The 25,073-nt window shown below is 42.3% G+C and overlaps 1 protein-coding gene across 7 annotated transcripts; it reads right to left on the bottom strand.

Annotated features, from left to right (window-relative positions):
* Window positions 1-23: 23 nt before the first annotated feature.
* Window positions 24-24,147, bottom strand: LOC116052424 (catenin delta-1). Of its 7 annotated transcripts, none has more exons than XM_036002530.1 (22): window positions 23,842-24,146; window positions 17,435-17,533; window positions 14,927-15,090; window positions 12,690-12,758; window positions 12,470-12,589; window positions 12,023-12,285; window positions 10,638-10,925; window positions 10,250-10,490; window positions 9,904-10,126; window positions 9,342-9,534; window positions 9,111-9,228; window positions 8,847-9,000; window positions 8,607-8,624; window positions 8,192-8,260; window positions 7,338-7,465; window positions 6,936-7,086; window positions 6,526-6,718; window positions 3,846-4,042; window positions 3,699-3,740; window positions 3,530-3,597; window positions 3,280-3,334; window positions 24-1,698 (listed from the first exon to the last, which is right to left on the bottom strand). In XM_036002530.1, the coding sequence occupies exons 3-22, from the start codon at window positions 15,083-15,085 to the stop codon at window positions 1,640-1,642; spliced, it is 2,808 nt and encodes a 935-aa protein (XP_035858423.1). In that variant the 5' UTR covers window positions 15,086-15,090; window positions 17,435-17,533; window positions 23,842-24,146; the 3' UTR covers window positions 24-1,639. The 7 variants fall into 7 exon arrangements, with proteins under 7 accessions (XP_035858423.1, XP_035858428.1, XP_035858429.1 ...); XM_031303125.2 differs by having other exon boundaries at window positions 27-1,698; window positions 3,233-3,334; window positions 23,842-24,144; XM_036002535.1 differs by lacking the exon at window positions 17,435-17,533 and having other exon boundaries at window positions 23,842-24,147.
* Window positions 24,148-25,073: the final 926 nt, after the last annotated feature.

The following is a 25,073-nucleotide window of genomic DNA, read 5'->3' as shown; positions in this document are numbered from 1 at the left end:
ACATCAATCACAAGTTGCCAAAGTTGTCTAAGAAAAGATCTTTATTTATAAAAACAACAGTTTTAACAGTTACATACTTTACTGAAAAAAGCAACTTCTCAGAGCCAAGGCAGGTATGAATGGTACATCATAATTTTACATGGATAGGCAACATTACAAATATACTGTGTGGAGAGTAAAAAAAAAACTAAACAAAGATGATTGGTCTCTTTTGCCTTGAAAACAACTCGGAAGTAAAACTGGGACTAAAAAGTTGAACAAATTGCATAATGCTCTCACCCACCGCTCCCATACATACAAACCCCAAATAAAATTTAAACAAACCTGACACAAAATGGAAAAAAAAAATAAAAAATAAAAAAAAAAAAAAGGTAAAAACAAATGGATCATAGACCAAAATGTGCTTTTATCCACTTCCCAAATTAAATTATACGTCAGTATCTCTCCCCAATTTGTCTGTTAAAAATCGAGTGTCCTCTGAGTAAAGAATTCTCCCATATTTAAGTGTTTTTTGTAAAACGGCACAACAAGAATGTCAGTATGAATGATTATATTGCAAAAAAAAACACAGCAAGTAGTGATTTAAAAAAAAAAGATTTAAATAGGAGATAATTATTCCAAAAGACCCTCCTGAAGTGTTTGTTACTTTCTAAATAAAGAATAAACCGTTAAGTAGGTTTTGTCTATAGTGTAAATGTTTTACAGTTGGGCCAGGAATGGTTTCTGAAACAGAATGTCAATGTTTTAGTGGTTTAGTAGTGTACGATGGTCCCAGCTTCACATTTCAGTGCCAATTTTGTGTGTTTGAAAAATGAAGATGTCAAACACAAAAAGAGGCTTTGTTAGAGGAGTAAACGCACACCAAAAAAACCGACATCATGAGCGGATGAAATATTCATCTTATGGGTCTGGTCTGTGCACACACGCACACAAAAACACTCACTCCAAGGTCCATATTCATTTTACTTACACACACACACACACACACACACACACACACACACACACAGTTATTGTATGACAAATATACACACACCTGCCCTTTTCTTGTCTACACCTGTGCTCTTCCCAACCGAGAGAAAATAACTCTAGACAGGAAAATAACTCCTATATAAACAACATTCTCAATCTACAGGGCGGCAGTCAGTCTGTCAGCCCAAACCTCCCAACAATCCCAGGAAAGGGATGATTTAAATTAATGAGCCAAAACTAATGCAGTCATCCCATTTCCTTTTTATATACAGTATATACCCTACATAGAAGTCTACGTAAAAATTCATCATCAGGATGCAGGTGTTGGCATGACAATTTACCGAAACGTTGACAATAGCGAGGAAACAACAACACCGGAATTAAAAATGATTGTCAACAGGTGATTGCCTTTACAGGAGAATTATAATTTAAAAAACTGAATTTATTTCTGTTGCTACAATTGAATGAATTCGTAAAAAGTAGGTGTGTATGTTCTGTACGTGTGTGCGTTGCATGAAACGTTCTGCCTGCAACACGGCCACTTTCTTTGGATGCCAACCCTCATCTTCAAATCCCATCTGTGTGGCGATAGAGAGAAAAAGAGCGGAGAAGGGGGGAGGTTGGGGGGGTGAGAGGGAGAGAGTCTGTGCATCTGGATCTTCTCTCCTCAGTAGCAGTGGTAGGGCAGGGACGGCCCAGTCTGGGTGATGCACACTATCAGTTTTTCTAGAGGAACAGAGAAAAATACTTTGATTAAAACCAGAGGCAAAATGTGAACACAGAAAATAAAATGCGGGTAATTTACACAATAAAACGTGGAGGCAACACAAAGACTCACTAACTGGTATAGGTATGGCACACTGCACAGTAGTGCTGTCACAATAACCAGATGTTCAATCTAAAATTAAATATAGTTTGAATCCAGTATTGAATTTTACTGTAACCTTTGAAACAATAGCTCAGAAAGCTTATAAACACTGATGGTATAAACGTTATATATGTGTTACTTTATAACATTAGATTTCCCTGAAACACCGCAGTAAATCACACTGACGCGTTATTATGGAACCCACGCAACTTCGAGGCAAGGCCCGCCCTTCAATAGCATTCACACACTACTATTGGCCAGGCGTCCCTGCTTACGCAAGGTAATGTAACCCGATTTGTTCAGGTCATATCCCCTGACCAATCGGCTATCCTACCAATTACTGGTAAGACTACTATCACAGCCTTGCTTGATGAAAACTGTGCAGCACATTGAATTTAAAACGGTTATCCTGTTGCACGTTGAATTAAAATGTGCATTAATATGTCAAAAAAAATTACAGGTCAGCCAGACAACATGTGTACGAGATAACTTCAATACAGAACAAGGAGATGCGACTTTGTTACAATTTTAGAAAAGTCACAAGTAATCACTAATGGATTATTATTTCAGAGTAACTTCTCCAAATTCATTCTTCCAAAAAGTTTATTTTATAGCTTAATACCAAAAGTGATATGAAGTTACTCAATAGCAGGCAATAAAAAAAAAAAAAATCTAATTCATTAAATGGGTTTTTATTCTGGGTCATATGTTGTTGTAATACCCTGCAGAGCCACAGGAGTGCACTGAAACACAATCCTACACCAATGGAAACCGGTGACAAAAGATGGAGCAGCAGCTGAGTACTTGGATCCTGGACACGTGCAAAATTCAGTGGAGTCAAATATTTCACAATGTGGCGGCAATACACACTACCACTCTGGCAGTCTGCCACTATGAAAAGATACAAACATTATTTTGAGAGGACAAATATCACGAGTGTCATGTTAAAAACCCTTTAGCAAAAGTTACAACGCTGTCTTAAGTAATAGTTTTTCTGTGACATTACTTCTAGTCGTTGGCGTTGTGTTGTAGTAATTATGATCTTTTTATACTAAAATTAGCATTGGTATCAAAGTCAAAGTTCTGGTATTGTGACAACGCTACTGCACAAACAACAGTTTTCATTCTGAGGATTTAAATCTTAATTATCAGCCTTGGGGTTATCTTTACATTGGCAGACTGCATGGACCACTATGCACAAGGTGCACCTTGCAGCATACTATACCATCAGGTACAAATGTCACATCGGGCCTCATATAGTTAAATATCAGCACAGCGTTTCAGTACAGCATCATAGGCATAGACCAGGTTTTACTGAGGGTCGAAAGTTATAGGAGACAAAGGAACAGAGCTCACAGAGTCCATGCAGGACGAGAGGTGAGTTGGACATACCATGCTGTTACATGCAGAGGGGGGTAGAGGGGATGGGGAGGGCTAACCATCGTAGGAGTCCAACAGGGGCAAGGAGCCCTTTCTGCCCCCATACACCCCTCGCTGAGAGACAACCAGAGAGAGAGAAGAGGGAGAGGAAGTGAGTGAGAAAAGTGTCAATAATTGTGAAGTTTTAAAGGCTGCCAAAGGAAAAGGTTAAAGTATGCATAGTGGTGCAGGAAATTAGGGGTTAGTGTAGTTAAGTGAGCAATCCAACATGACAGACATGAGAATGTGCGTGAGAAAGATTTAAAATACCGGTAAAGTGTCTGTGGTTTCATCCAGAGTGTGTCTCCTCTCCCTCTGGTCCAGTGTAGAGTAGGCATCTGAGGAAATAAGACAACAAGAATGAGAAATAAATCATACATCTCATCATGATCTTGATGAATTTGTCTTGATAAAAAGCAGCGATGATAAATGTACCAACCAGGGCCGAGGTCATTTAGTGGAATCATGTCCCTCTTTTCCCCTAAGATGAAGCAAAACAGAGTCACAAGTTAAACTAAACTTTCTAAATGTTGGGTTTAAGGCTGCCAAAATGTTTTCAGCCATATATTACGTATTCCACACTGACCTCTGTCTAGCAGTGGCGTGGTGCTGTCTTCATAGGTGCCGTTGGCTCGTGTGTTCGGGCCGTTGGTGGTGCTGAGATTGACCATGAAGTCCGTCTTCTTCCAGCCGTCTTTCTCAAGAGGCTTGCGCAGCTCTTTGTGGGCCCAGACAAGCTGCAGCACTTGGCCGGCCCCCCGCACCTCACGCTCTGAGCGCTTGCTGTAGGATACACAGAGATACATTCACACATTTACCAAAGGGTTTGGTTTTGCTTTATATCTTGGCAAGAGATATTTAACTTTAGGAATGTGTGCCCAACAAATCAATTTATTTCAATCAAGTTTGTTTCTGAGTGACTAGTATCTACCAGAAATGTTCACAAGTCATTTTTTGGAAGTCCAAGTCAAGTCTCAAGTCTTTGAGGGGCAAGTTCAAGTCAAGTCTCAAGTCTCTGGCCATCTGATCTGTCCCTAACACTGTATTGTTAAATCTCATGAATTCAAAGCATGTCCTGTAACTACCATCCATACAGCACGGTATCAAAATCAGTTGTCGGATAACTTAATGGGGTCTACTGCAATGCAATCTGAAGAAACACAAATTAAGAACTGTTTCAATTTCATAACTGTATTTTTCAACATTTTGGTATCTGCACCAAAGCATACATGGTTGTCTGTGTTACTAACTGGCTGTAAAGCCCAACCTCATCATGCATTACATTTTTCAGTGTTCAAAGTTTGAGGGAAACATCTGTATTGAAAGTTAATACACCAACCATGGTGCAAACATGTGAGAACTGATACTTTCCGTATTGCTATTTAACAACAACCTGGTGAAATATTAACCTAAGTCTGTCACATCATATGGATACAACTATAAAGATACAATTTCCCTGTTCCCAGCATTAGCACAACACTTTGCGATGGTTATCTTGTTACCTGTGACGATTTATGCGGAATTGTAATGTCTCTTTCACATTAGCAAGTGACGTGCGTTTTGAGATGCCTGATGAAGTCCAACGTTGTTGATCCGGCATCATTTATCTTGGTGCCACACACCTTGCATGTAGCTGTTTGCTTACTGTTTACGAAGTTATTGAAAGCAAAACTAATGACAAAAGGCACAACTCCGGGAGGACTTGGGTGTCGCCATCGTCAATGCATTTTTTGATATGCGAGTGCGCCGCACTGGGTTGAGTCGCAAGTCAAGTCTGAAGTCACTGTTTGTGCGACTCGAGTCCGAGGGCGACCTCATTTGGTCCGGACTTTCGGAGTTTTCAGTTTGGTCCGAACCAAAATTGCAGGTGAGAAAGGTGCCTCGGACCACGGTCCGGATCAAAAGACCAAATTTTGGTCCGATCAAAAGAGGTGGTCTCGGTCTGGACCAAACTGAACCATGGTTCGGTTCGTTTGCAGTATGAAAACACGTTTTGGATGGTTCGCACTTTCGGACCAATTACAGGAAGCTCTGGCAGGCTATCATCGTTTCATAAGACCGGGGAAGCTCCTTAAGGAATAGCTCAGTGCTTAGTCTGTACGTGAAAGAGACGGTGTCAGCGCTCAGAGCAGATAGCTGTCGGCTATCAGAGCTGAGAATAAATCAGCAGTTTACTTGTTAAGTGGTAGTAAATGTACAGGTTTCAGTTTGTCTCTTAATAAATGCTGCAGCTCCTCAAAACCCTGAGTAAAGTTCCCGTGTCATGCTTCGCCAACATAACAGAACAAAAACAGCCTCCAAAAACTCTGTCGGGAGACGCAGCGCACGTATGTGATGACGACAGGACGTAGTTTTGTCACGTTTAGATCTTTAGTGCGCTTGCATAACTGCAGTGTGAAACCAAAACTTACCGGATCAAATGTATACAATGTAACAAAAACATGAACCTTTGTCAGGACCTTGGTTCAGACTTTCAGGTGTGAAAACGCCCCGAGTCTCAGACTCGAGTCCCCATCTCTGGTATCTACCCATTCAACAGGAGTTGGCTAGCTGGAAAAAATAGACAGTACCCATTTACATGTCAGGGTTTTTTCCTGCATAGAGCAGTTTTTTGCGCCCCCCCCTAAAAGAGGTTTTAGCCAGCGCCAAAGGAAAAATCACCAGTGCCAAAACGTCTTTGACTTCCAGCAGTCAACTCCCCTCTCATCCACAGCTGCTATATTCTACACATGTGGCTGGCGCTGATAGCCAGCTAAGCTGCATTGTTTTGAATGGACCTGAACGCGCCACTATTAAGTTGGCACTATAAATGAATAAAAGATGTTTCCATCATAAATTGGTGCATAAAAGTGTCTCAGAATGCAGGAAATTAAGTGTTAGACGCACATATTTCCTCAGGGAGGACCCCCAGACCCCTCACTTAATGTGTCCCCCCAAAAGCCCATTCTGAGCCAGGAAAAACCCTGCAATTTAGCTATGATTTTCACCTAAAAACTTTAATAACCCTTTATAGACTGAAGTGCTTTGATTAATATTAAATTAATGTATAAGTTTGCTAGGGTGGCTCCATAAAGGTATGGGAATATCTTTATTATAAACTACCAAAGTATTCGTTTTATCTGTTTTACTATCATAAAAAGCATTGTTGTATGTATATGCAACGCTCGGTTTATTTATAGCTATAAATGATAAAAGCACCAGAAAACACACAGACCACATTACTTAATATTATTATATTCTTAGCTCAATTTACAGAACACACTTACCCGTCCTTGTTGATAAGCACCAGCCTCTCAATGCCCTGCGAGGCTCGGAGGGTCTTTGCTGCTTCCACACTGTTGCCTAGCACCTCAGTGAGCGTGCTCAATACAGACACCACAGTCTCCTCTGATAGAGCGCGCCCAGACTGATTCTGGCCTCCAGGCAGGTTGGCCACAAGGTGAGGCACTGCATGCAAACCTGCAGGAGGCACGCAGTCAGGTAAGAAAATGTATCTGGAGTGATACAAATGCAAACATCCAAAATGTCCAACAACCTGCACACACTTGCCATGGTGCTTTGATTATTGCATTTAAAATACATGCAAATATCCAGCACAATACAAGTGTAAGTTATACTCTTTGAGAATAACAGAGTATTTCGTAGCTCTTCTGGAGACCCAATACAACATTCTTACCGAGCAGTTGGCAGTTACGGTTGTCGATGGAGAGGTTCCTCAAGGCTCCGGACATTGCCCGAACCACACGGTCATTGCCATGAGCCAGTAGCTCTGCCATCATGGGAAGACCCTTCTCCAGACGCACAGTGGCCCTGATATACCGACCATACTGAAGAGCAAGCAGATAGAGAGGGAGCAATTTATATCATTTACATTGACAGCAGTATTCCAGTAACTTCACAAAGACAGACAACATGATGGACCTTATCACAACTGACTAATCAGATTAAAATGACTTCAACATACCCCAAGTGTTTATTCAGATTCAGTTTAAGAGACTTCACCTGAAAACATATTTCATAATAATTTTCCCCATTTTTTCAACAGCAGAGATTCAGTTTGTTAAGAAATGGTACTTACAGCCCATCGGCCGGCACACAGGTTCTGGATGGCACCGGCAGCGGCCTCAAGCACCGAGGGATTCTTGCTCTCTCTGAGCAGCGATGTGTAAACACGAACCACCTCTGGTTGGAACAACAGCTCATAACCTGAGGTCGACAGAGGGAGAGAGAGGGGGGGAGAGAGAGAGAGAGAGAGAGAGAGAGAGAGAGAGAGAGAGAGAGAGAGAGAGAGATAGAGATAGAGATAGAGATAGAGATAGGGGTGTTAGTTTCACAAAAAGTTTGACAAACTTCAACATTTGTGCTGGACACACATAAAGCCCTTACCAAAGAATACTTTTACCAGCTAGACCGGGTAGTTAGAACATGTTCAATGTGTGTGATTAGTACACACATTATTTTAGAGGTTTTGGAGAATCAAAGAAAAATCCCAGAAAAGAATCAAACCATTTCCTAGACTGATAAAAAAAACTTAATGCAGATATCTGGTGAAAAAGGGCCTTAGTCCAGAACTAGATCTTATCTCTTATCTTATCTTGTGTTTAGCAGAAGCAAATAAAGCTTGACAGCAGAACAAAAAGTTCTAAATGGGACATGAGAAATTGTACTTTGGCATATAAGGGAGTGAGTATACGCTGGAATGGATGCGTACACAGACAGCTGCGGACACATAGTAGGTCTGTTTATACTATGTGCTTGAAGGACGCGTTCCACACATGCGCAGTAGATCGCTAGTTCACTAAGACCCTACTTGTATACCCTCTGATGACGACATTTACATCATGCAGACAGTATAATTTCGGCATAAGCATGCTACCTTAAAGACTGATCAATGATTCATCTGATCAATGGGAAAAGATACTACATGCATACCTTTGGCAGGTGTTGTCCTCTTTGGAATGTCGACTTGATCTCCACTCCCATCATCTCCATCCTTCTTTCCTGCAGCGAGAAATGTAAAAACAAAAGAGAGAACATTAAAGATTGAGCTGAAGAAATAACACAGATTATGTGAAGCTGGTCGAGATGAGCAGTCAGTTATCCTCATTCCTTAACTCTGGCACATTGTTATGTGAAATGCGACCATGCAACCAGTGGAACAAGCACTGTGAACATGCAATGTAATCTGCGTGACAGCAGGTGATCATGCTCATGAACTGAATGTGAATTCAACATTATCGGGCACTCTTATTGCTCTAGCAAAGTTTTATTCTGCGTTAATAAAATGATTGATGGCAGAGTGGTCAATAGTTTCAAAAGTTCACCAACACCAAGGGGAGAATCTTACCTTTTGAAAACCACTCATCTAAACACAGCAGAGAGAAAGGAGGAAGTGAAGGAGGGATTGGAAGAAAGACGGGGGAGAAAGGTAAGAGGATGGAGGGAGGAGAGAGAAGGGGAAAAAGGAGGGAAACAGTGGTAGAGTGTGAAAAACAGCGACACCAACAAGCTCAAAGCCACTAGCAGCTACCCATCTTTCAACAGCAAATCTCGCAGACATAGTGCAACTTAGCTGTCTGACACTGACCTTTGCCCTTTCGAGAGCCAAAGCAGCCTCCTTTGTTAGCGGTGGCCGACTCCTGGTTGAGGGGTGTGGTCTCTGCATAGCGCTCACTGCCGGGGACTTCACGGTGAACGTGATAGGACAGATTCCTCAGGAGGCAGACACAGTTCTCCACCAACTGCAGGAAGAGAAGATAAGGGAATGATATGATCAAAGATGGAGACAGAGGAAGATAGGTGCTTTGGTTTCATAAGGTAAAATCATCATCTGGCGTAAGTGAACAGGTACCTTGTTATCCACATCTTTGCGGTTGATCTGTGATTGCACAACGTACATGAGTGAATCCACCAATCCTGTGCATTCTCTCAGCTTTCGCCTGGCCTCACTGCGTTCTGAACTCACATTCCTGTTGGACAGAGGGAGATGTTTAAGCACAAAATTGCACGTTTCCTTCTCAAAATAGTCACTCTTTCTCCTTCGGTGACTTTCTGCTTTCAATCGATTGATCCCCTTGTGTACCTAAGGCAGCCAGCAGTGTTGGTCAAGGCGGTCTCCCACTCCAGATGGCGTGGTTTGCAGCTCTCCTCTCCTCCATTGCTCCCTCGCTCCCAGCCGGAGTGAGGAACGACCACCTCGTCAGCTAGGGCGTGCAGCGCGTGGTCCACGATCTCCATCTTTACTGAGTCATGGGATGAGAGGTTCCACAGGGTGCCTGGGACGATATAATACATACTGTTACCATCACTACAATAAGACCCTTAAAATGATCAAATGTAACCAATGAGATCTTTTGTCTCATCCATGTTGGATTGTTTTCTTCTTTTTTGTTCTGTGAATATTTGGACGTGCGTGTTATGTGTAGGTTGTTAAGACCAAACTGATCATGTGTTTGAATGCTAAAGTAATAAGTAAGAACAACTTATAACTAAGTACATATTAAAAAAAAAAACATGAGAGATTATATATATATATAAATATATATATATATATATATATATATATATATATATATATATATATATATATATATATATATATATATATATAAATAAATAAATAAATAATCATATGATGTTGATACCTGTGATAGTGTCAGTGAGGTCCTGGTCGTGGGTTTTTCTCAGTAACCTGACCAGAGCGGGCACTCCATCGCAGTTCTTGATGGCAATCTTGTTTTCTTGGTCTCGCCCATATGAAATGTTCTTCAGTGCTCCACAGGCCGAGTGGTGCACATCCTTGCTGGGGTGGTCCAGCAGTGACACCAAGGATGGGATGCCCTTCAGGCGACGCACCTCCGACTTAACCTAGACACACACGCGCAAAATGATCAACCTCACGTCAAGGATTTGCCAAATGACAATACAAAACGATAAATAAGCATTTGTTAAATACAGCTATTCTGCATTTGAATGCGACTATTGTTTCACCTTATCGTTTTTGAATGTGAGATGCTGGAGGAATGCGGCAGCGTTGGTCTTGACAGGGTCCAGACGGTAGTTCAACATGGCGATGACCTCCGGCAGCTCTGGCTGTCTCCATGAACCAGGAGGAGCCTTCCTCAGTGTGCTGTCCAGTGATGCCATGCTCCCCCTCTCCATCGGCATGGGAACGCCCCAGGTATAAGGATCAACTCCTCCCATGTCGCCGTCCAAAGTATCCTCACAGCTCCTGCATGTCGCAGAAGGAGATAAATAGAGAAACATTTGTTAGGTGTGTCTCTAGAAACCGATTCAATGTTTCATACTGTTCACATACATGGCCTGATTGAAAAAAACAAGTGTGATATGAAGGCACAGCAAAGCTTTTGTGTTTTACCTGAGTCTTCGTCTGTCCATACCCCCGGGGCCGGGCCCTAGGCGTGGCATGGTACCGTAGCCTCCAGGGTGCATGGGTGGAGGCCCCATGCCATAATCATCATATCCTACACTGCGCTGGTCATCCTCCAGGCCGTAGTGGCCATGGCCGTGGCCGTACCGCACCTCCAACGCTGAGCCCAAGGCCCTCATTCCGCGGCTCACCTGGGGCTGTGCTGCATACGGGTCAAGCTGCTGGCGGCTTGGCGCCCGGTAGCCAGAGTCCAGGGTCCTGTAGCCGTCAACTGGCCTGGGGTAATGAAGGTAACGAGGGAAGTGAGATTCTGTGCTGAGTGATCCCCTTTCCGACTGACAGTGATGTAAGATTCATTTCTAACTGAAGTTGTATGAACATATCTGGCTTCACAGTCCTGATCCTGAACAGGATTAAAAGCAGGACTGACTGGTGTGACTGCGGGAATGTGTGTCTACAGCAGGGGTGTCAAACTCAGCTTCCCTAAGGGCCACACTAGAAAATGAGAATCACATCAAGGGCCAGACATAGAGTGTATTGCTTTTACGTCATGGGAAAAGTCAAATATCTTTGACACTATTATTGCATGTGTCATATAGGCTTCTCACTTACAGTTTGGTCGACAAAAATGTCGACGAAAATGCCAAAAATGTCGAAAAAAACGTTGTGAAAAGTGACAAAAAGTAGGTGGGCCAAAATGTATTGTGAACCTAAATGTATATAGGGGCCGGATCAAAATTAGCAAGGGGCCGGATTTGGCCCACGGGCCTTGAGTTTGACAAGTGTGGCTACAGTAACCAACTGTTAAAGTGTTTTCTGTCAACCATCAATTCTGCTCTGGTCAATCTCAGACATAATTAATGATTAGAGCACACAGGTTATTGCATTAACTTTTTTTCCATAAAATAAAAATATAAAAAGGAAGGACATCAAAGTTAAAACACTTAGTCCACAATGTCTGTTAAATCTTTTGAGTAAATATTCTAGTGACTTTTAAAAAGGAACTGAAAGATCAACAACTCTGTTTAGATACTGTTCAAATATACAGTGTAGGTATTTTGTGTTGTGTATGAATAACAGTTGTAAATCCCGGTCTTGTTTTAACAACAATGATCACTAATTAGGGATGTGGCAGCAAAAAATCTGGTTCAAATAGTTCAAACATGGATAGAGCATGTATTCATTACCTTGTAAAACAGAGTTAGCGTGTAAGAGACGTACAAATGGGACACATTTGGTTGATAAAGCATGCTTTTTGTCCACTAATGAAAACCAAAAACTACAGTTAGGCTTGAGGACAACATATTTCAGAATGTAAAAACAACAATCAAAAGAAAGGATTCACAGCACTCCTCCATGCAGGGGCCTCGTACCTGTAGCGCTCGTCCATGTGCGAGCCCCTGCTCAGGCTAGTGTACGCCTCTGATGGTGGGCCTCCCCGGTAGTCATCGTAACCGCCAACAGGGGCATAGTGGTAGTTTCTGGGAACTGTGGCCGTGGGATAATCTGCTGGTCCAGCATGTCTGTAAGGACGGTCCAGTGTGGCGCTGTAGCCGCCCATACCAGACACCGACAAGCCCCCGTCGATGGACATCGAGTCAGAGGGCAGGACTGTGCGTGAGATTGGTTTCTTCATCTGAGGGAGAGCAAGATGGTAGTGATGTATCAAAATGTTTATAGCAAAGGATAATCAAGTGGCGTAATATCCTTGGATGCTTCCATAACACTTAGTTCAGCCACGACAAAAACAATTTATACAATACAATTTATCAACTTGATGAGCCTGACGATATCACGGTGCATGTGTCATAATCACTTACGCCATTGTCTGGTCGTCGGGTTGTTCCGTCGTCAGAAAAGACTGAGTGCACTTCCTGGGAGTCGTCCTCTGGTGTGTAGCTCTCATCCAGAGCGCCGTGTGCAGGGTCCACCATTCTGTACTGTAGTGTAGAAGCACACCACACATTTAGATTATGTTTTTTTAAATCACTGGCACTTACTCCAATGAATACAAGAAAAACAAAATGTACACACACATACCTGTGTGCCGTTTATGTAGGAGTCAGTCAGTTTCAGCCGTTCTATGTCTGCATCCCCTAAACGCCCGTTCTTGGATAAAAGAGAACAATACAACTGTGAAATAGATGTTTTAAAAACATTTTTGCTGGAACAACACATAAAAGTGAGGTTAAAGGAACGTCTCCCAGTAGCCGGTGCGGTCTACTTTCTTACAACCTGCCAGATGATATTACTGCTGCTGAAGCTCATTCACTGCCAAACTCTTCACTATTCACTGTCCCTGCAAGTTTATGGTCTGTGAATCACTGCCAGACATGAGGGAGGACATTCTGGAGTGAAGCCACTCATTCTCACACCCTACTTCCTCCTGCTGTAATCCGTTACATAACCAATGACTGTCACACTGTATAACTTGGACACTTTCTACCTAACCCTGAGTTAACACACTCTGTTTCATGCAATATAACCACCTCAGTTATCAGTATTAGCCTGAAGCTGAATCACATGGGAAACACTGCGTATTTGGGATACTTTGGAAATATTTCCCAGCAACCGTTTTACCACCCACAGTTACTAACAGTTTCAGACTAAGTCAAGAGAAAACAATGCTATGAACCTTATCAACTACCAACTCTCACTTCATATTATGTCCACAAGGAGGCAGGGCTGTTTTTTGTTTTTTTAAAGCAATGGGAAGTGCAAGTGTACTTTTACAACAAGAAGGGCACATTTCCTCTACAGCTGGTCCTTACTTATTACCACCTCATTTACTAACAACTCAGTCATGGTCTTGGAGGCTCAGACTGTGAGGCTGGCAAAGCTTGAGTATCTTCATCAGCATTTATAATTTTAGAAATAAAATATGGGCAGTTAACACAAGGCCAAAAACACAGATTCTTGCTTTCTTAGCCTTCGTCCTCCAGATGCCACACACTAATCAAATAAGTCACTTCCAAGGATTCACAGAGACAAAACATAAGATCTAATCTAGGTCAGCGAGCCCTTAATGAAAGGAAAATATTTAGGAACAGATTTAAAAACTATTCTACTCAGTGTACACAATGCCAAAAGCTGGAAAAGTATGCTTAAATGTCAACCCGTAATTATGGCACTGCCTGACCTTCTGTGTTGATGATAATGGCTCTGCTTTAATTGTTATCCAAGCCTACAGGCAACTAAGCAAAGTGTACCACTCTCTCTGATTGTCAGGTCTTTTGGTAGAGACAACATGAAACAAGAAGGCAACAGTAGGACCTTGTCCAGGCAAATAACTGAAGACAGAAAAAAAGAAAATCAATTGAGAAACTGTATAATCACCTTGCATATCAATGTACTTCATCACATTGACGCGAATACCATGAATAAATAAAACTACATATATTTGACAGACAGAAATCCTGCTCAGTTATTTGCAACATTGTTACAGCTAACTGGGATTAGAGCTTAAATGATTGAATTATCAATTAGTCTATTGACAGTCTGCAACTATTTTGATAATTGATTAAACTTAGTCCAAGTAATATTTGAAGTAAAGGTGCCAAAACCTCACCGGTTCTGACTCAAATGTGAATATAACATAACAAAGAGCAGTGATTTAATTACACCATTTCTTCAAGGAGCTTGCATCATGGATGTTTAACACACAAAAAGATAATTGCATGCATAAGAATTCTTAACAGAAGTAATGAGTAACAGAAGTAATATATTTAAGTGCTTGATAAAAGGATTTAAATGCAAATAAAAAGACAAAATCCTTCATGATGAATAGGAAACTTCACTGGATGGAGGACTATGCGACACATGCACGACTGATGACCGCACTGCATAACACGACATGCTGGAACATGGAAGATGGGGGAAAATAACTGAGATTCCACAGCAGGGGCCGACGAAAGGTGATTACGTGTGTGTCAGTGTGTATCCGGTGAGTGACAGTGAAGGCATGCAGAAAATGTGTGTCGATGACCATCTCAGGCACGTTGAAAGTAGTGGAACTACGGGCAGGAATGAACTGATATGTTTGCAGACACTGGGTCAATGAAGATAGACGTTTAATGACGACTGACACAAATATAGACACACACTGGCCAAGTGCTGGTGGAGAGGAGGCAGGCGGAGGCAGAGAAGGGATGAATGATGGATGGAGAGAGAAAACTTTGAGGATTGGACGGAGAAAATGATGATCCATGGATTGGATGTTTAGTGAAAGAAGGGGGGGAGGGGTGCTGTAAATGCCAACGAGAGACTCTGGATGTTACCTGTGTGTGAGGGAGGGGGCGACCCAGGACCGAGGGGCTGGTGGCAGGGAGGCCCACTCTCCTCCTCTCCTCCTCCAGCGCCCGGGTCAGCTGTTCAAACTGCACCTCCTGCTCCCTGACCGACTCCAGCAGAGCTGCTGCGCTCTCACACTGCTCCATACACACTACACGGCCCCAAGGGGAGACAGGGGGTGGGTGTTACACACATCTATGCAGCCTCATACACACTAAAGCACAGAGAGTGGGTGTCTAACAAAAACATAATGCGGGATTTTCTGGGCTGATATTAAGTAGGAAGTGTTATTTCACCTTCATCTGATTTGTTGGGGACTGAGGCTGCAATCCCTTTTTGGTAATCGGCACCGTTGGGATTGCACAACACATCCTTTGAACTCAATAATGAATATACGGCAGTCGCAACTGTAAAGACATGTATCTGGCTGAAACTCAGACATGAAAACTTTCCCAACTACACTGGGTTCTTTTGTACAACATATATTCCTTTGAAAGCCTGTCAAGTTGTAATGACTCATCCATTCAAGTTTTCCCAGCACAGAGACTTTAATGCCTGTTCAGACTGCCTGCGTCGGCCGTCCGACAGTCTGGCAAACAGGCAGGTATTTCCATTATTTTTGAATGGGGGTAGTGCGTTCAGGCTGCAGCGGGGGTTGCTGCAGGGGCACACTAAAAAAAAAAAAAACGCAGCTGCCGTGCAACGAAAAGTTGAGACAGACTCAACTTTTGGAGTAACACAACCCCACGTCACGCTGCGTTGGCCAACCATGTAACCGATCAGACTTGTCAGTGTGTTTTGAGCTATGGTTTGAGGCGGTGTGATTCCGCTATATTCATAAACTGAAAGTGTCTGCTCCGTAAAGCAGCAAGAGTAGCAGGAGTCACGAACAGAGTAAGGAGAGTTTACTGACAAGTTAACGGCGGAGGATTTAGTGTCAAAGCAAAAATCGCCTATTTGGCAATATTTAATGGGGAACCTGAACCTCCTGTAACCGCCTCGCAGCCTGTGCCCAGCTCTGCATGGGAAGCTCCACCGGAGAGGCCAGAGATCAAAGTAAGCGTTCTGCAGCTATTGAGCGTTATTGACAAACATATTTTCTTGTCAAATGTCCGTTCTAATCAGTAACACCGGTGTTGTCATGAGTGATGGGTGTGGCATCCCTAGTTAACACTGACAAGACTTTTATCACAAGAGGTGGTGTGTTTAACGCATCAGTGCAGGGTGGCGCTATGTGAAAAGAAAATACAGCAGAATAATAAACTACATAATTAGTGCCTTATAAGGCATAATTGACATGGCACAAGATAGTACATTTTAGGTCTGACAGTAGACAATACGAGACAAACGCTGCAGGAGAAGGGTAGTGATGATTATGATTGGGCATCGAGAACCGATTCCTACTTGGAATCGGTTCAAAAATTATGATTCCAGTGGAATCGATTCTTTATTGGAATCGTTTGGAGGATTTGGTTTCAAATCTGATCATGGGTTCCAAATTTAAAATGCGCACGTTTTGGTTTCCGCAGCAGCCAGGCACTTGTTGTGTTGCAGCCTTGGAGCACAGTAAGCGGCGCTCTAGTGTGGCTTCATTTTACATTGAAAAAGCCTGGTAAAACTGCAACCCACCATTGAACTTTCCTCTTATTTGTGAAACAAGCATGTGACCCGCTTCAACGCCACCCCTCAAAGAATCGGAATCGAGAATCGATAAGAACCGGAATCGAAAGGAAGAATCGGAATTGGAATCAGAATTGTTAAAATCCAAACAATGCCCAACCCTAGTGATGATGGAGGGAGGGGAGTCTCAAACCCTGGTTGTTGCACTGATCATTAATACTGCAACACACTGATCATAATATGAAGATGGTTATTTCAACATATTGGTCAATATCATCATCCCCTGCATGCAGATCAAGTTATTGCCACTTAAGGCATATATGGGTCCTCTGGGCTTTTCACCCACTCAGACACCACACCAGAAACTACTTTATTAAATACAAACAGCAGACAAAGAGAGATTTTTGGATAAATCCGTAGCAGTGTGTAGACTTAATGTATTGCCAGAATGCTACAAGCAAACTTCCTTTCAAAAGGAAACACTGCACTCTTGTTCCACCTTTTAGAAGAAAATGGGATGCCTCGTTTGCATTTACATGTTCATTTCATGGATGTACAATTAATGTTTACAAAGTCAAGGGGCAAATGTTTAGGTGGGTTTTTCCACAAGTATAAACAATGAATTTAAAATTAAACCACCAACTTATGGGGATAAAAAATATAAAAAAGATCTACAGTGTACAAAAACTGTCAAACAAAGATAATGAGGCCTGTTTCACATTAAGAGAAGCACCCTTTATACTTTTTAGGAGGAAGCTTAACACCACAGAACACCACATTCAGTCCAAGGAGAGCTGAATACTTGCCTTTACGATTTAAGCACAAAAACACTCTCAAAGCTCATTTAAAAAAAAAAGAAAAACAGAAATACACACCTTCACCTGTGGGCGTGGTTTGGTAGTAGAGGTGAGCTCTAGTTGCTCATGGATAGAAGGTCACCGAACCACCAAGCCCAGAAAACAGGGAGGAATGGACTGCAGGGAGAGAAAGACAGAGAGGTGGAGGGAGCAGAATAATAAAGAAAAAAGATGGAGAAATGTTATAGTAAAGAATGAAGGCACCTGTGTTTGAAAAACAGCAACACAGTGAGAGACAGAGGCATATAGTAGCTCCAGCCTTCAGACACACCCTGTATTTATTCAACATTTGGCCTGCGTACGGCAGCAAGCTGTGGGAAGTAGACGAAGCTGCAGCTCTTTCTAGGCCAGAGAACATCGACCGTCAGCATAAAGAAAAAGAGGGTTTTAGAGATAGTAACATCCTTCAAGAACCATATGTTCTCTTATCAATTCATTTTCTCCTCCTTAAACTTGCCTTTTCTTCCAGCCTTTCCTCTCTAATCTTCATCTTTCAGTCCACTACTCTTGTTTTCTCAATTTAGCTGCCTTTTATCCCTCTCTCTACGTCTCTTTGTTATCTTGTGTGTGTGTGTGTGTGTGTTAACACACACACCTCATTTACTAACAACTCGGTCATGGTCTTGGAGCAAGGCTCAGACTGTGAGGCTGGCAAAGCTTGAGTATCTTCATCAGCATTTATAATTTTAGAAATAAAACATGGGCACAAGGGCAAAAACACAGATTCTTGCTTTCTTAGGCAACTTAACTGCCTTTTATATCCCCCTCTCTCTACATCTCTTTGTTATCTTGGCTGTGCTCTGAGAGAAAGACATTGTTATAGCAGAGCCAAACAAGTGGAGACTCAGATCCTCTTATCCACACACACACACACACACACACACACACACACACACACAACCGGTTGGACAAGGTAGAGGTGGGGTGACCAAATTTCAGTTTCTCATACCTCTCTGTCTGGCCAACATGCTCAGACACTTTTCTGACAATCTAGAATGCCAGTCCATGGCGATTTGGTCAACAAAAACTGACCTGCATTTACATTTCAGGCAGCAGGTGTTTGTGTGCAAGACAGGTAGAGTGTTAACAAGCATAGGTGCAAATGGAGAGATGGTGACAAATGACTCACAGTTTCACCCACTATAGATTGTGCAAACAAATTATTAAGAAAAATACAGAGACACGGTGATATCACATAGACAGACTATTACGACACCCCTTAGCTGGTCAAGTGAAGCCTGGAGAGGCTGTGTCTGTTCCTGTTAAATGAATGACTAACACACACATATATAGGTATATGACTTGCGGCCTATTTAAAAAAAACTGCTTAGGATGTGCCCAGTGTGGGAAAAAAAGGGAGGAAAGTGGGTTGTTCTGATGAGAAAACAAGGAGTGGCTGAAGTTTATTTCACAACATAAAAGGAATTTGTCACAACCAAAACCAGGATTTGCATGGAGGATAAGGCTGACGGGTCAGAAAGACATGATGTCACATAAACACACTCACACTATCCTTTGCTTAGTGTCTGTGGCGCCCCAAAGCTATAACCTCCCACCTGAGCAAATCACACACCGCTGTCTTCTACCACACATGACTATATATGGTCATAGCCAGGACAGGGCTGATATTATCCACTACAGACATACACAGTGCTTTTACATGCACAGCAGTAACCGGGGTTAATAAGTGAATAACCAGGTTATGCCAGTTGTCCCCGTATACATGAGCAGGGAAGAATAACGGGAGTAACTCTACCCCAGGTACAATAGGTGGCGCTCTGCCAACGTACACCTGGTCAGAGAACGGCTTTTTCCTCCGGTTGACCTTTGACAAAATTACAACAACTTGGAAAGCAGGAAGAACATGGACGACTTTTCAGCGCTGTACATTTCGTTAATTCTCTATGCCTTACTTCTCGTTTTCAGTGTTATAACTGTACTAGGGCTGTCCTCGACTAAAGAAATTCTTAGTCGACTAACACTTATATGATTTTGTCGATTAATCGATTAGTTGAAGTAATCGACAGAGCTGTGCTCTTTGAGAGGTGATTAAGACTAGAAAAGCACAATATAAATGTAGTTAATGAACCATCTGTAAAACTGAGTTTCTCCACAATTAATCCTGCAAAAGCACCACTTTAAATCTTGTGTTTACCAGAAATGTGCTCATAAGTTTCTTGGAAATGAGTAATTAAGCATGAATAAGCATAAAAAATGACTCATCAACTAAAGAAATCTTAGTCGACTAAGACCAAAACGACCGATTAGTCGACTAATCGACTAAGAGGTGGCAGCCCTAAACTGTACTGGCCTCGCGGGCCGCCAGCCCTCTAGCGAGCGAGCTAGCTAACTAACTAACCAGCTGACAGGCCGACCACTAACATTAAGTTAGTAAAAATTTAACAACTATATATTTCATCCACACACTTTTGTCACGGCATAGGAAAGCACAGTGCTCTCGCCAGATGAGTGGAACTTTGTTTGACTTATTATCTGTAACATTAACTAGTGTCGCATGAAGACACGTTGGGTGGAATTAGCAAGCTAACGTTAACGTTAGCCAGCGACCACAACGAGCTGCTCGGTCTCTCCACTTCTTTGCCGAGACAGCCAGAGATGGAGTGAAACAGATGGACGGTAGGCTCTTTGCTACCGCTGGAGCGCTGAATGCGGGCAACAATGTCTTGTTGCACCATTGCTACGGGTTCTATCTCCACCCACAGTGCTGACGGATTATTTCCGCGTCAAAAACCACCGCAGCGGATTGGCAGGGGCAGTTATAACCCACTGAGCATGAGCAAAAGCGTAACCTGATCTTAACCCGGGTTATCTAGGTCTGTTTCCTGGGTTATGAGAACTACAATTTTAACCGGGGTTTACATTGCGTTTGAGAAACCAGGGTATTGCCTTAACCGGAATATAATCGTTTTTTTAAACTGCATGTAAATGCAATAAACAAAGGCGAAAGACGGGCAGTGAAAAACACAAAAGGAGAGTGTAAACTGGAGAGAAAGAGTAGGGTAGAGATAAGGAAAGGAGCGCTGAATAAAAGATTATCTTGCATTCCTGGCATTGTCTCCTGCCAATTCAGCACAGCAGCCCACCCACTCAGCCACTGTAGAATGACTTTCAGGATACTGGCTAATAATATTTTAGAGATCTCTTTTTACCTTTTTTACCCAAATTACCCAGAACACAGAGAAAGACAAACTATTTATTTTAATCTGGCATCATCCATTATTTTATGCCACATGATGCAGGCTAAACACGGCCTCGCTCCTCATCTTATCTAAAGAGCAAATAACCATCAACTCGCTACAGGCTATCGTATTTCACTAATAAGCGCAACTGTCATTCATGCCAGATGAATTATAAACTGCGATTGATATTTCTTGGCAACTGTACTTGGGAATGTAATTCTAAGTCTGTCTGTGTGTGTTTTAACCACAGTCAGGAGGAGGGAGTTTGCAGCTGTCAGTCCGGGAGGTTGGTGGAACAATAAGTAGTTTGTGCAACCGAGAGCATGAACGCAAGTGTGAAAGAGTTGGATAGCAAGGAGGATATTATTGGACACATTTGAGTGCATCTGTGTTTGTATATGTCTGGAAGGGGTCGAGTTAATGTCGCTTTTAACCCACTCATGACTTCTGCTCTCCACCGGTCTTCCCCCCTTCACAGCTGTTAGTTTTGGCCTTGAAAGTCAGCGGTGAGTTTCGTTGAACAATGAAAACAATCAGTGCTGTCCCATTGCCATTCCCCTCCCCTTTCCCCTATAACCCACTTCCTGAGAAACAGGATGTTATGGATTCTACATCAGAGATGAGTAAAGGGACAAAGCAGATACTAAGGTCACCAAAAAACATTTTCCTCAAAATAACTGCTTGCACACAAAACCTTGAAAGTCTATGATATACACTTTAATAAGCCACATACTGATGGTTGGAGGAAGGTTTTTTTTGCGGTGAAAATCCCCCATGGTCAATATGTTGATCACACGACCACAAGCCACTTCCCATTTTGCTAATATTGTTCTCCATCTACCCTTTTCTGTTCTGCTTTCATGACCTTTCAGAAGTAATCTTTGTAAACCTGTGTGGCCGAATCATCACATTTTCATATTTTTTGTGATGAGTTATTATATTTTGGTTTGCTCCCATAGTCTAACCGCTAAATCCTGATATTTTACATGTATTTATTTATTTATTTATTTATTAATCATACAATTAATTTTTCTAAGCAAAAATAAGAAATATAATGAAACAAAACAAGCAAGACATCACCTTGGGCTCTGGGAAATTGTGATTTTTCACAATTTTCCAACATTTAATCAAGAATATAATCTGCACAGTAATCAATATTGAAAATAATCCTTAGCTGCAGTCCTAGCAGCAAAGCACAATAGATTTTAAAAGCTTTAAAGGGTGAGTGAACAAGAGCGCACAGAGAAAGGGTTAGGTTATGTACGCTGTCAACAAAAGGTAAAAATCTAAAAAGCACTGTGCTTTGAGGTCAACAACATACACACACCCCTCAAACATCTGACCGTGCCCTGACACACCACGAGTCACATATCTCCATCTGATTCTGCAGCCATCAGTCAGCATGACTCACTCAACCCTGTCAGAAGACATCTGTGATCATATGCACATGTAACCAACAATGCAGCCTTTGTCGACTTAATGAAACTCTGGTTAATACAATAAGCGCCTACACCTGCCATCAGCAGCAAAAAAATCCCACTGAAACAAACCATTCACTGTCAAAAAGCACATATGTTCATGCAGCTTGAGGTAAGGGACACTGCAGTTAGCTGAAAAGTCAGTGTGATGCCACCAGCGCTGGTTTAAACTGAGCCTGGCTTGTAATGGGATTGAAGCTTTAGCCCGCTAATCCACTTACCTCTCAACACATACACACATGATGTTAACATGCACGCACTAAGTAGACACACATACAGGTTAGGTTCTTTTTGGATTAACCTGTACGCTGCAAGAGAGCAGACACAATTACAGCTGGTGTTGGGAGCATGCATCAACAATCAAACAGTTGGAGACAAGTACACAGGAAAGGCTGATACATGGTTGCTCAATCACACATGGTGTTATTAGTGGTGGCACCTGAAGCACATTATAAATCTACAGCCCCTGAGTGATACCTACACACATACTGTATTAACCACAACAGTCCTAAAGCTCACAGGGAAGGCACTTAACTACACTGCAATATTGTACATGTGCCTGCATGAAACCAATGTTTAAAAAAGGGGAAAAGGGTAGTTTATTTGTTCACACACAAGCTGACAGTTATCCCCACCCAGACATTTTCCTTCTACAACAAGTTCACACAGGACCCACCCAACAGGTTCACAAGCGGACAACCTTAAAATCCCAGCCTGAATGACAAGACTACAACTAGAGGACCACCACCCCTTAGACAAACTCAAATACAACAAAACAGGCTCAACGTTTAAATGTGTTGTCAAACAAGTTGCGGGGTTTACAATTACCATGACCTAGCTAGCTACACTGTTCTCTCCGGGGCTCCTTGCCAATGAGAACCGTAGACGTGAGGAAATCTACTTATCTGCTTAAACTAATAAAACTGTCTGCGTCCGACATAGAGAGGCGGTCTACTTTAGTACTGTTAACACCTCTGACCGTCACATTGTCATACTTTTTAGTATTCCCTGTGGAAGTCCAACACCTCTCCTTCTGAAACCGCTAACAGTTAGCATTTCCCTGATCTGGATCCAGCAAAACCAACCACAAACTGTCGTGATTTGATTTGCTAACGTAATAAAGCTAACAATCTAGGGCAAGAACAACGAGCAGATCTGCAGAGTGTTAGGCACTATCAATAAGACGTGGGTATAAAATGACTCTCACGAACAAAGACTCGCGTATTTGAGCATTGTTTCTCGATGCTTGTACTAACGTTACTGCCCAAATAAATGACAATGTTGAAGATCAAATCAGCCCAGTTGGTCGGAATGCTCGCTCAGCAGCACCCGCATGACCTGGTTTGGCTGTCTTGCTACGTTAGCATCACAATAACCCACATAGCCGACAGAGAGAGCAGTGCCAACAGCCAGGCTAGCGTTAGCATCGCAAACAGATTAGCAGCAAGTTAGCGTGCGTTTGGCAAAGAGGCATTTTAAGCTAATTTAGACGGTGTTCTCAGTTGGTAACATGGGGCTCTTTTTAATCAGTTATAACAGTATGCACGGTAGGTAACGGAACCGCGGGTCACGTTATGAACTTTTAACGTTAGCATCGTTAGCTAACATTAGCCTAGGGGAGTCGTGTTGCGATCTGTCGATGATGTGACCACTCCTTGCCAACGCTGCAGTGCACCCACTATATGTGGGGGGGAAACCGCGGCCCCCGCTGTATCAACCATCTGGTAACATTTATTAATTAACTCACCTTGCTCGTTGAAAACCTGTCCCGACCCCTTCCAGACTATTCCGTTTTTAGTGTTTTTTCCCCCTCCTTCCCTGGGTTCTTCTGGGTCAAGCTCGTTAAAGACGAAGCGACATCACAGTTTTCTATCAAAGAGAGGGCGGGATCAACAAGCGGCTTTACCGTAAAGACGGCGCACGTAGAATTCCTCTTCTCATACAGGTGTTTTTCAAGTTTTTTGTTATGGTTTTTAGACAGGCACGGTTATTCAGTAGCCGGACTTGGAAAACAGATAGACACACACACGGACTGACATGAGGAACTCTATGCTCATAAAAGAGGAGTAGGGGGATTTATTCTGCTGCAGTAGAATAAATGGGCTGCCTAAAACCGCCTCTTCTCTCCTCCCATAATTTCCGTCTGTCGCTCCCTCTCCGTCTCCCACATACACACACACACACACACACACACACACACACACTGATGTCATTTCATTGATTGCCCAAGAACAATGGCCTGAGAGGAAGCTGCATTTCTTGCGGAAGTGCAATAGCATTCCACACAAACAAGATAAAACTATTGGCACATAAAAACACTAGTGATCACGTTTCCCGCATGAGCCCGATCAGTAAATAGACTGATGGTCTGCAATCACTTGATTTGTATGAATCATGCGTCACCACTGAACTATTTAGGAATCACTGCATGACCAACTCCTACAAAGCACCACTTAAGTGTTAAACCATGTTTTCACTTCATTTTACAGTAATTATTGTACTTGCAGTCCTCCTATCAGTGTTGTTATTAGTGTGATATATTTCTGACTTTATAGATCTTGGGTGAAACCAAAGCCAAACATGTAGGATCCTGATATACAATAATTAAGTTTGGGCATGGTGGAAAGAGGAACAATGCAAGGAATCCCCCCAGTTTCCTTATGAGTCACAATAATTACTGGGAATACAAACAATGCTGCACTCTAGAGGTGTAAAATGACAGAGGTGTGTTGGTCGTTGAAAACTTTAAAAAAAAATCTATATTTATTCATAATTGCATATCCACATTACAAATCCACACTAAATGTATTATTGCTGTGTCTGAAACTATATGGGGAGTACAAAAAGAGGAAAAGAGAGACAACAGTGGAGGTAGTTTGCTTTTTAAATGAAACACTCACACACACATGAAAGACGGTTAAATGTGTATATCCTTTTTGTCAGGTATGCAGCTCATTAAAACAGTAAGCCGAACATTTT

The sequence above is a fragment of the Sander lucioperca genome, chromosome 1, assembly GCF_008315115.2.
Source record: "Sander lucioperca isolate FBNREF2018 chromosome 1, SLUC_FBN_1.2, whole genome shotgun sequence".
In the NCBI taxonomy this organism is placed as follows: Eukaryota; Metazoa; Chordata; class Actinopteri; order Perciformes; family Percidae; genus Sander; species Sander lucioperca.
Note: the sequence above shows the minus strand (reverse complement) of the source record. Positions and strands in the feature narration are given on the sequence as shown.

What these genes read in the sequence shown, in the direction of transcription:
- LOC116052424 (XM_036002535.1), bottom strand. Translation starts at nt 15,085, where the DNA reads ATGGAGCAGTGTGAGAGCGCAGCAGCTCTGCTGGAGTCGGTCAGGGAG. An exon ending in ATGGACAGACGAAGACTCAG is followed by an intron (nt 10,491 to 10,637) that starts GTAAAACACAAA and finishes TGCGACATGCAG; the next exon opens with GAGCTGTGAGGATACTTTGG. An exon ending in CCTCACTGACACTATCACAG is followed by an intron (nt 9,535 to 9,903) that starts GTATCAACATCA and finishes ATATCGTCCCAG; the next exon opens with GCACCCTGTGGAACCTCTCA.